The sequence below is a fragment of the Trematomus bernacchii genome, unplaced genomic scaffold, assembly GCF_902827165.1.
Source record: "Trematomus bernacchii unplaced genomic scaffold, fTreBer1.1, whole genome shotgun sequence".
In the NCBI taxonomy this organism is placed as follows: Eukaryota; Metazoa; Chordata; class Actinopteri; order Perciformes; family Nototheniidae; genus Trematomus; species Trematomus bernacchii.
The window spans coordinates 2,628,239-2,639,464 of record NW_022987409.1 but is presented as its reverse complement, the minus strand read 5'-3'; the positions used below and the strand labels follow the sequence as shown (position 1 = coordinate 2,639,464).

The following is an 11,226-nucleotide window of genomic DNA, read 5'->3' as shown; positions in this document are numbered from 1 at the left end:
AAGAGTTTTACGCATAAGCAATTATAGGCTACTTGTTGTTTTTTTAATATAGAAATATACAACTTTATGACATAACGTGCAAAATAACGTGTGGTATATATAATCTGTTATAATATAACAGGCTCTGACACCATTATTTTTTTCTAGAAAAGGAATGCTTCCAATGTAATACAAATCAATCTGTGCGCAATTACGCACAGGCCTTTTTTTGCTTGGTGCGTTTGTGGACGTGTTGCCTCGGTTTATTGCGGGTCTGTGCAGCATGTGCAGCTGATAGGCCGTGGTGTTAATGTATTCACGGAGTGCAGAGCTCCTGCTCGCGATAGGCCCACTATCAGGTGATGACGCGCTACAGGACAGGCGCAAGGGGACAGCTGAGCCAGCAGCACCGGTCACTTTCATTTGAATGCAAATCGCCAAGAGTTGAGGGGTTGGCTGACGTCAGGCCGGCCTTAGTAATACCTTTACCATCTTGTCAACAGAGACACATCATGTGAGACTGGAGACAGACTGGAACTACGTCGCATTTCACACTGGGAACCTGGACTATAAAAACAGCAGACGGATTGTTTTTAACAGTTTTCAGGGCTACAATGTTGCCTTGAAATCGGTTGCATCTTCCCTTTTGCTGTTGTGATCATATTTAATTCTTTTTTGTACAAATCATGTATGTGGGATACATTTTGGATAAAGAAACTGGCATGTATCACCAAGGGCCAGTAAGAAGATCAAGCATCAATATGCCTCCACAGAACTTTGTTTCTACACCTCAGTACCCAGACTTTACTGGATACCATCATGTGCCAAACATGGAAACGCACGCACAGTCTGCGGGGAGTTGGGGAGCCACTTATGGAGCTCCACGGGAAGACTGGGGTGCATACAGCCTGGGACCACCTAATACTATCCCCGCACCCATGAACAACTCCTCTCCCGTACAGGTTCCCTACTGCTCATCCGAGTACAGTCACATGCACCCTCCGGGATCTGCGGTGTTACAGCCGCCGCCGGAAAACGTTAATGTTGCACAGCTTTCTCCTGATAGAGAAAGACGCAATTCATTCCAGTGGATGAGTAAAACTGCGCAATCATCATCTACAGGTCAGTAATTTTAACATTGTGCCACACTTGGTTTATGCGATTGTCTTGGTTTTTGCAACAGTAACCTTTTACGTACTCAAGTTTTGTGTTTCTGTTCGAGTTGTTTGACATTGCCTTGTCTTTTTAAATACATTTTCCTATTGAATGTATTACTTTAAAACAGAAACTAAGCATCAGTTGAACGAAAGTGATTATATTTGGAAGGAAATGGCAAAAGGAGACGGTGCGTAAAAACTCGGCAGAAATGGAAGGCAGAAAAGCCTGGTCTTTTGACACTTGCCTAATGCTGGCTACTTAAATGTAACAGAATACCCAGAATGAGAATATTTAAAGTTTGTATTGAATATGCAATATAATAACGCATTTGCATGGGACACGCAGCAGACAATTATTAGATATTTTCTATATCTAATAATTCTGAAAAGTATAAATGCCAGCAGCTCACTCTACTGTTTGCTGCTCTGTGGTGGAAATAAAAAGGTGTGAGGAATCGGCGCCAGGCCCAGTTGTGATGTTAATGTCATTATTCCTGGAGATGTGAGGTCGACTTCCCTGTCACATTGTTTGGTGTTTGGAGTGTTTTCCGTCATATCCAGGCGGTGGCCTTTGCTTTCAACACCTCTTCACTTTGATATGCACCAACCTCCCTTCCTCTCCAAGAGTTATATTACCGGAAAGAGTGACGTTTTTCACAGCCTGCGTCTGAAACATGGAGTAGTACAAACTGTAGGCCTTTAAAGTGGCGTGAATTACAGATGTAATATTCGTTCATTTTGAAGGCCTAGAATAAAACAGACCAGCTTATTTAAATCCATTAAATGAATTTGGCCCATAGTCTATTGTGGGAATATAGATGTCCATCTTTTTTTCGAATTTGAAATAGTCAGCCATTTTGTTTAACTTGCATACATACAAAAGTTGACAGTGCTTTAACAGGCCTGTAAAACAAATCCACCAATGCACTATTTGTGAAGTCGCTTCAGATGTTTGTCTTCTCTCTTGTGTAGTGCGTTTCTTTTTAACTTGTCAGCAGAAGATCTGATCGCTGGGGGTTTGAAATGCACTGTACTACAGTTGTCATCAAAGCAAGATGAAAAGGCTCAATTTGCGTATCTGAAGAGAAAGCAGAGAGATGTGGATTTAAGAGGCAGCTAATAAAGATGCTATGTGCAGATAGGCCGGTCCTGGCATGCAGCCTCCTCTGTGTAAATCTTCCAGTTTAACAGCCTGGCTGCTAAACAAAAAAGAAAACAACCAAATGTTAACGCTGTTTTGTTTTGGTCACCTTTGCAGGTAAAACAAGAACGAAGGAGAAATACAGGGTAGTTTACACAGACCATCAGAGGCTGGAGCTGGAGAAGGAGTTTCATTTCAACAGATACATCACCATCAGGAGGAAATCTGAGCTGGCTGTCAACCTCGGTCTATCGGAAAGACAGGTATGTTTATATCAGAATTAAATACATCTGCTTGCTTTATTTTACTGCAATTTGTGTTAAAATGTATAAATGGCATGTATGAAATCTGTATGAGCATTAATGGACAGCACATACAAATGTAGGCTTGTTTTCACCTTAAAAAGTGAGGCCTAAAGTCAATATTATCATTAACATATTGGGTACCTTATTTACATTATTAGACCAAAATACATTTGCTTTGAATATATTTAAAGATACCATAATGCCGGATAAATTGGCTTTTGTTATATATTTCTAATTATTTTATATTTCATGATATAATCGAATCCTTAATTACAACATTGTATTGATCTTTATTTTTAAAATTCACAGTTTTTCAGGATGTTCAGAGAAGATAATGACGAATGGAATGTGAAATATAGGCCTTTTCATTATAGCCTAGGCATATGTACTATATTTAAGTGTCATATCCATCTGTCATTTGGCATTTTATTACTTTATTTTGGATTAGTAATAAATGGCATGTATATTTAACGAGTTAATATATGTTTTTATTAGTTCAGTATTGGTATGTTCTGCTTTTAAAGGTAGGATATAGGTAATTCACTTCAGAAACCCTTTTTGTTATATTGAATGCTCTTAACATCCCGATAGCAATGAATACATTAAATGCTTTGACAATAAATATATACAAATATTTCATCTGTGGAAGCCGTGGCGCTGTAAAAAGTAGGTCCAATTATCTGCCTCGGCCCGCGGCAGATAATTGGATGGCCTACCTGCCTGTCAGCCTTCCATCTCGTGCACAAACTTATCTCGTGCCCTCATAGGTCATGTGCGCGTTCGTGTGTGTTGGAGGAGGGGATCTGTAAGGAAGTCTGGCAGATTTGTTTCGGTTGTGTAATTTCAAATTCTAGCTTACTCGAGCTGGTTTCTCCATTCTTACCTACCCTACCTTTAAGTTCTGCATACAAAATTGACCTTAAAATATAGCCTATAGGCTATTCAATGTTCATTTTTCTAAGTCATTATACAAATAAATACGAAGTTGCCCACGCCAAAAATGTAAACTAAATCTGATTTTCTTTACGCCTATTTTCAGGTAAAAATCTGGTTTCAGAACCGCAGAGCCAAGGAGAGGAAAATGATCAAGAAGAAGCTGGGCCAGTCTGACGGCAGCGGGGGGTCTGTGCACAGTGACCCGGGATCAGTGAGCCCTCTGCCGGTGCCGGGCTCGCTCAGTCCCTCGGACATCCACAACTCTATGTACCCTCCTCCGGGAATGAACATGTCATCTATCAGGAATATACAGCAAGTGACTGTGAATCTGTAACAGTTCACTCCGGACCATGTAACAAAACTGAGCACTCCGACACGCTGACAGGACACTTGGATCTGAACTCACGTCCTGAAGCACCAAGCTGTGGATAAAGATTTCATTTATAACAACGAAATACTGGAGGCTCTTGAAATATTGCTTTTTAAAAAAAATATAGAATAGTTATAATAACGTGGGGATTTAAAAAAAAAAAACTAAAAAATCGACGTGTTTCAAACTTAAAAGCTTTAAATTTGTTTGTGAGTTAATAAGATATAAATATCGTTTTTTGTATGTGAAGAAGTGTATGTGAATAAAATGAGAATTCAGGGACATTTTAATGAAGTTTTTAAACTGGATTGTATGTAGCTCGCCATGCAAACGGCTTTGAATTGACAAATCATTTACACGTTTTCAGCACAATATTATCCGCTTTAAAGCAGGGAACAGCTGTTAATGATACGGGTAGAACGGTCGTTTCATGGCAAAATGTAAATAAAATGTTGTTTTACAGTACACCTGTCATTTCTATTATTTCTGAATATTGCTAACTTTTGAATAACCATTGCATTACGTTTTTTTATTTTACATTTTTCTTGAGTAGCCAAGTATTTTACAGATCTACAGCATGCAAGCCATTTTCCTCCATCGGCTTATAGGCTATACTTCATATTGTTGCAAGTTACAAATTCAGATACAAGTTCATCCTCAAAATAACTGTAAGCAAGATGTAATGTATTACTTTGCCTATTTGAAAATGTGATGTAATTGTGCAAAAGAAAATTGCAACAATTGGCTATCTCTTTCCAAAACTGTATTTACAACCGTGAGTAAATGCACATGTCAACTCAATGCATTTATTTTTAATTTGGCTATTATGCAAAGCCTGAATAGACTGTGTAATCCAAGAAAAAGCGCAATACCAGACTTTCTAATTACCCTTCTTTACCGACACCTTTAATGCTGGTTCATAGTCTGCAACATGGCCCACACGTTACTTCCCCAAACAGTAAAAGTGTCCACAAACGAATAAAGCAATCAACATTATGGTGGTTAATGGTAAGCCTATTTTATTAAATCTAACTCTTGTTAAATATAATATACGTCTTTTAACACCTAAAAAAAGGCATTATGTCATCAGTGGGTGGACTTTCATTTAGCATTCAATGACAGGGAATTTAAATCTAATTATAGACTAAAACATTTGAACATAGCCATAGGTGTGTTTTTGGCTGCTTAAAGTGAGGCTGGCTCAGAGTTATTGGTTTAAAATGTGCAATTAGTACAAGTGACATGTTAATTGGAAGGTGGCTAGACTGACTTTCTTCGCTTTGACTGTCCACGTCTTTAAGAAGTGTATTCCCTGATGATAATAAACATGTTAACACGTTTAATATATGCCCTTTATTATTTCCATTATGTTACAAACAGTTAATATTTGATGGGAATAGACTCTACTACCATCTATTATATATGCAAGCCATGTGTCACAGATGTCATATGTTAGTTTTGGTGATAAATCATCTCTGGTCCCCTCTGAGGGGCGATCATTACTTTCCATAAACTCCGGCTCAGCGCGCAGGCTCGTACGTCAGCGCGCAGCCCCTCCGCCGCAGACGTCATGAGCGTCTTACTACCCAACATGGCGGACTTTGATACCATTTATGAGTTGGAAGACGAAGAGGATGAGCAGGTAGTGAGTGAGGAACACTTGCCCAGATACTGTCTGGAGCCCGTGGTGATGCGAGGGGCCGGACACATCACAGTGTAAGCAGAGCCTTGTTCGTCGCTCCGGTCTGTCCGCGGGGACGCTTTGTTGTTTTGGTTTCTTCATCCTTTAGCCTGGTTAGCTCATGCTAGCCTGCTAGCTAACGCCAAACACAACAACAGTTAGCAAAGGGCTTGTTCAAGGGGACCGTTGGTTTTAACAATATTCACACGTAAACCAACGGTAACAGTCATATATCCCCATGGCAACCATGAATGTGGTAGACTAGCAACCGATTTTGATGAGTTAAACTGAGATGAGTTAGGAAGTTTACATGTGGGGAACCGTTAGCTACAAATCTGTGGCTGTAATGTTTATTTTACCGAGACTAAAACATCATTACTGGACATAATAATTTATCTTTAAAGTCAACACAAAATCACCGACTGAAGTATTGTCTAAAGTGGCCTTTTTTGCAGGTTTCATTATTGTTTACGTGGGTATTTCAGCTAATTGACCAACATTTAAACTTCTACAGGGTGAAAAGTAAAGCTAGTCGTCCAATATGTTGTATTAAGTGAGTTTTATTCATAACAAAAGTCCACAAGCCAAAAAAAGGTTCATTACTGTCATTCTCATCAAAATATCAGCCACAGCTTTAACCTGACTAGCAGATTCCCAGCTTGCAACATTTCTTTAAGTTGGATTTTTAGACATAAAGTGGGGATATACATTTTAAAACCCAACACTATCTGTTACCTTTCACGAAGTTATAGTTGAGCTTTGACTTTTCCAGGAAAGACCAACATGAGGAAATATTCTGGCGAAGTTAAATACAATATACTACAATATATCCAACAGACCAACAGAGATTATCCCTGGCCATTGTTGGTGTTTCAATATATTATATATTGTTCCAATTTTATTCCAGTTGGAAAGGACAACTTTTGATAAATATGTGGATAGTATGCCCACGTATTAATAAGTTAGAGTCTGACATCTTATAGAAAGCTTGAAAGCCCATCCTCCTAGTTATAAATTGTAAATGTTTTTGGGGAAGGTTGTAAGTCCTTGCTTACTCATCTGGACTCTGCCACCCATGTGTATGTGTGGGTGATTTCATGTACCACTCCTCATAATGCCAACTATTACTGTGTAGTTTGTGAATAAGCACGTTAAGTCTCATCATGTGTCAAACTAAATATATTTTTCTCTGGACTATTTTTGTTCTTATGTTCCTTTTAATAGCATATTGTGTTCTTATTTCCAGGTTTGGACTGAGCAACAGATTTGACACGGAGTTTCCCTCTGTTCTCACGGGAAAGGTACAGTTGCTTTTTCAGTTTCTTGCACTTCATTCCTGCAGGCTGCTTTGTGTTCAATTCCAAGTAGAAAGAATTTGAAAAGCAATTAAAGCCACAGTGATCCAATTGTTCTTTTGGGCCTTTAACTGCCCCAACTTCCCCAAACTGCCCCATTCAAACCTCCCCGAGTGGTTTTGATCTGACCGAGCTGCATTTCAAGTAACGCACCACAGTGTATAGAAAAGAGCCTGAATGTGCTGCTGTCCGGCTCTGTAAATGAGTAAGCCGTCTATGGGGATCAGTTGGCAGGGACCCCAGTGTTTTGGAGGGTCCAGCTCCCGGTGATAAAATAATGAAATGAAGACTCGGCCGTAGACAAGAAAGGAAAGCTTCCTGGGTCGGACGCAGAAACACAAAAAGGCTGCAGGGGTAAGAGCAGGCTGAGGGAAGTGTGGTGCAATAAAAAGTACCTTCAGTATTGTGACCCAGGGTGACATGTGATGGATGAGGTCACAATTATGATGATTGAAGGTTGCAGATCAGGCCCTGCTGGGCTTTATTCTGAGGTCTTTGGCTATTTGCAAAGAGACCTTTGCATCCTGTCATAAAAGATTACGACCCCTGTTTTATGGCGTACAGACTCAGCGAGGAATGAGCATCCATTCAAGTTGTTTGGCCGGCGCAGCCACAGGCACTGAGCTTATCTCTCCTTTGAGTCCCTCCTTGCCTTGAACAGTCTGGAGCTAGGTTAGCAAATCAGAGGCATAGTCTTTAGAGATCTCATCTCTGAACAACATCTGCAAATATCTACCTGTTAGTTTTTCTAAAGCTCTTTGATCTTTGTGAACAGATTTTCTTTTGAGCAATTAGTCAGCACCACCTACAAACACTTCTCTCCCCCTCTTGCACTTAGTAATTAGGTTATTGCTTCAATTGTCTGATAAACCCCCCCAACTACATAGAGCCTCTAGGAGTATATTTTGGTATGCACACATACAATCTTTCTTCTTCTTCTTTTTTTAGGTTGCGCCAGAGGAATTCAAAACCAGCATCACCAGGGTGAACGCCTGCTTGAAGAAGAACTTGCCTGTGAATGTGAAGTGGCTTCTCTGCGGCTGCCTGTGCTGCTGCTGTACAGTAGGCTGCAGTCTGTGGCCTGTTATCTGCCTCAACAAGAGAGTGAGTCCCAGACCTCCTGTGACACCAGTCGGACAGTTTAACTCTCCCTTACATCAGCGCTGATTACTCAGGGGCTGTTATAGCAATTCAGCCGCATTGGTCCGAGTGTAGAGGGTAATAACAACTCCTGTTCAATTAGTGGCTCTGTGTAGAAATGACACATTGCACTGCACAGCTCCTCTCCTGCTCTGTTCAAGGGTGTGTCATTTAAAGGTGGTGTTACCACTCACATTTAATGGCAACAAAGTGGAAATTACTAGCTGGTAAATCAGGAGTGTAGTCCATAAATCCTGACACTGTGGTGGTTTACTGATACCTGTAAAGTATTACATTTGCTCGCATTAACATACACATATGTGTTCTCTTTTCCTACAGACAAGACGATCCATTCATAAGTTGCTAGAGTGGGAAAATAACCGGTTATACCACAAGGTGAGGATGACAGATTGCACTTTAGCACCTGTGTGAAAGTGCTTAAGTGTCCGTGTCAGTGAGCAGCGCAAGTTGAGTATCATCGTGACGGATAATGGCCATTAATCTGTTTTGGAAACTCTAACCTGCCACGCGAGTCTCTCAGAGCTGAGTCAGATTTGGAGCTGGAGGTCTGAGAGGGCCGTGAGGTCAGCAGTAAAATGCCGTGTTAATTTTGTTTTGTCTCGCAGCAACAAATTACTGCTAGTAGCTGTGCAGAGGCATAAAGGAAGCTCTTCAGGGTGTCTGGCCACAGTTTGACCCCGGCCAGGCCAGACAGCCCTGATCCCAAATTCCCCCGACACTGAAGGGGAGATTTCAGACAGATTTTCTTTTGTTTGTGTGTGTGTCTTTGTGTCTGTTTGAGAAGGAGAGGGATGGTCACTCTTTGTGTCTGTGTCTTTTCTTCTCTCATCAGCTGGGGCTGCACTGGAAACTCAGTAAAAGAAAATGTGAAAGCAGCAATATGATGGAATATGTAAGTAGGCTGACCGAACGAACTGTCTATGAATTATTGAACAGTTACTGTATTATTTATATTAGTGATTAAGCAGCAACTGTTTTTATTGATTTATTGATAAATAATGCTCTAAAATATCCTTAACATTCTCAAAAAAAGTGAATGGCATAATTCCTAGGAGATAGGATTACTCAATCTGCAACATGTCTCATTTATTCTTGTAATCAGTCCAAAATTACATTAAATTAAAGCAAACGTCCGAAGAAACGACAGGACCAATTCAAAAAGCATTCCCGTTATGTATAAACATCTTGTCCAAAATAAGATTTGTCTTGTATTTCTCCCTCTGTAGGTGATTCTTATAGAATTCTTACCCAAATATCCTATATTCAGACCGGACTGAGGAGCCGTTGACAGACTGGACGTGTGGCCCTTGAATCTTCTCCTTAGTGCCTTGTATATACAGTATGTTGGAAAAGGGTCTGCACCGCTGTCCCTCCTGACGGCCCCCTACATCTCCCAGTACCTTGTACATTAGAATTTGCAACACTGTCACTTTGCTTTAGAGCAGATTTTGCACTTTTTCCCGACAGATCCAGACATGTCCCCTTCGTTGCACTCGGATGTGTTTTTTTGTTACATGTGACAAATAAGTGAAACTCTCCAAAAGTGCATTTACCCCAAAGAACCATCAGCTCATCCCATCCATCATATCAGTAATCCCTTGCAAAGAATGTGACGCCTCCACCTTCCCAAACTGTCCTTGCCTTATGTATGACCTTTTTGTTTTTAAATAACATGTAAGAGGAGGAGGAGGAGGAAGGCCCTGGGTTCCTCAACAAGTCAGTCCATTAAAATGCTGATTGTTGGGTTTGAATCCAGTTCTTTGCAAGAAGATGGGATGGCTGACATTGCCTAGCGTACAGTGTACGTCCTCACCTTGTGTTCTCTCTTTATATTTGACCCTCTGTACCTGGGAGCTAGCTAGTATAAAACTTGACCTGTAAATATAATGTTAGCATAAGATGTACAGTTGTATACTATTGTTTACATAAAGTTACTTAGCTCTTTAGTTTTTCTGCCAATATATTGCTGTACCATAGTTTGGATCAATGAAAGACGTCTACGTACCTCTCTAGTTTATATGGACCTGTTTACCTGTAAGCCATATAGTTGTAATCTTTGATGCCAGAGTTTAGGACTGTTTATTGCACTTGAGCCCAGTAGAAAATCAGGATTTCAGACTGTAATGCATCCTGAAGAGTCAGTCCCCCCCCCCCCCCCCCCGCAGCAGTGCATGTTACCATGTGTTTTTTTGCCAATAAAGGTGACACTAAACGAGTTGTCATCCAATAAAACTAGAGATGGTTGCAGCTCTGTTGGAAGAACATGATTTAAACTTAGCTCTTCCACTCATCAAACTCAATTTTTATGATTTTTTTTTTATAGTTTTATACTTTTCCCTGTGCTGTGTTTGCTCCTCCCGATGTGTGGGGAAATAGGACATCTTCAGTTCATGGCGTATCGAGCAGATGTTTCCTTTTGTTTCAGTCCTCCTGTCCAGTGTTAGTATTATTTTCCTGAATCTTAGTTAACAGATTGCTGCATTGCGTCGTATTAGAGTGCCTCTGGAGTAGTTGGTGAACCACAGAGAAGACAGGGTGGAATCTGTTCTCTTGTACAAAGGAGATTTAAAACCCTCCTTCCAGTATTGTCCCTGTTACAGCTCCTGTAAATGTTTGTCATGGTGACATAATCCCTACGGAGAGAGAGAATAAACTGTTGATTTTGACTTTTCTTTGCTTCCTTATTTCATTTGAAACCATTTTGTTGTGTGTTGCCATCTTACTGAATTAACGATGTGTCATCTCTGTAAAAAACAGATCATTATGGACCGAGGCGTGCTGCCCCGCCACAGAAATGTGGCTATTTGTCATGTTTAACAAGGTGTGGAATCGTTAACTTTAACAAGACAGTCTGCAATTAGCCGACACATTTATAAAACTCAGGGATGCTTTTACAATAACACGCTGCTACTTTCTAACGTTAGGCCTCAGTGGTCAGAGGAAACTGGACTGTGTCTTCACTTTATCTCTCCACATCCCCCGAACTCCTCAGTCTGGATGGTTTTATGGTCCTTTGTTTTTTTGTTTTCACATTCACAGCCTTTCCCTGTTTGGACAGAAGTTTTACTGCCCTACTGCTCCAAAGGTCTGAAGCTGCCACCACTACTTCTAGATTCAGCCAAGCAGTTTAATATGTTACTC

The 11,226-nt window shown here is 40.4% G+C and overlaps 2 protein-coding genes across 2 annotated transcripts; both read left to right on the top strand.

Moving 5' to 3' along the window:
- The first annotated feature begins 665 nt into the window (after nt 1-665).
- cdx4 (caudal type homeobox 4) lies at nt 666-3,938 on the top strand. The gene is made up of 3 exons (XM_034138458.1): nt 666-1,101; nt 2,395-2,540; nt 3,622-3,938. Exons 1-3 carry the CDS (start codon nt 666-668, stop codon nt 3,850-3,852), a joined length of 813 nt encoding a protein of 270 aa, XP_033994349.1. The 3' UTR covers nt 3,853-3,938.
- A 1,497-nt stretch (nt 3,939-5,435) lies between these two features.
- On the top strand, nt 5,436-10,756 carry chic1 (cysteine-rich hydrophobic domain 1). Its single transcript, XM_034138569.1, has 6 exons — nt 5,436-5,604; nt 6,816-6,870; nt 7,873-8,028; nt 8,404-8,460; nt 8,918-8,977; nt 9,312-10,756. The coding sequence occupies exons 1-6, from the start codon at nt 5,459-5,461 to the stop codon at nt 9,360-9,362; spliced, it is 525 nt and encodes a 174-aa protein (XP_033994460.1). The 5' UTR covers nt 5,436-5,458; the 3' UTR covers nt 9,363-10,756.
- Nucleotides 10,757-11,226: the final 470 nt, after the last annotated feature.

What these genes read in the sequence shown, in the direction of transcription:
- chic1 (XM_034138569.1), top strand. Translation starts at nt 5,459, where the DNA reads ATGAGCGTCTTACTACCCAACATGGCGGACTTTGATACCATTTATGAG. An exon ending in GGGGCCGGACACATCACAGT is followed by an intron (nt 5,605 to 6,815) that starts GTAAGCAGAGCC and finishes TCTTATTTCCAG; the next exon opens with GTTTGGACTGAGCAACAGAT. An exon ending in TTATCTGCCTCAACAAGAGA is followed by an intron (nt 8,029 to 8,403) that starts GTGAGTCCCAGA and finishes CTTTTCCTACAG; the next exon opens with ACAAGACGATCCATTCATAA.
- cdx4 (XM_034138458.1), top strand. Translation starts at nt 666, where the DNA reads ATGTATGTGGGATACATTTTGGATAAAGAAACTGGCATGTATCACCAA. An exon ending in TGCGCAATCATCATCTACAG is followed by an intron (nt 1,102 to 2,394) that starts GTCAGTAATTTT and finishes TCACCTTTGCAG; the next exon opens with GTAAAACAAGAACGAAGGAG. An exon ending in TCGGTCTATCGGAAAGACAG is followed by an intron (nt 2,541 to 3,621) that starts GTATGTTTATAT and finishes GCCTATTTTCAG; the next exon opens with GTAAAAATCTGGTTTCAGAA.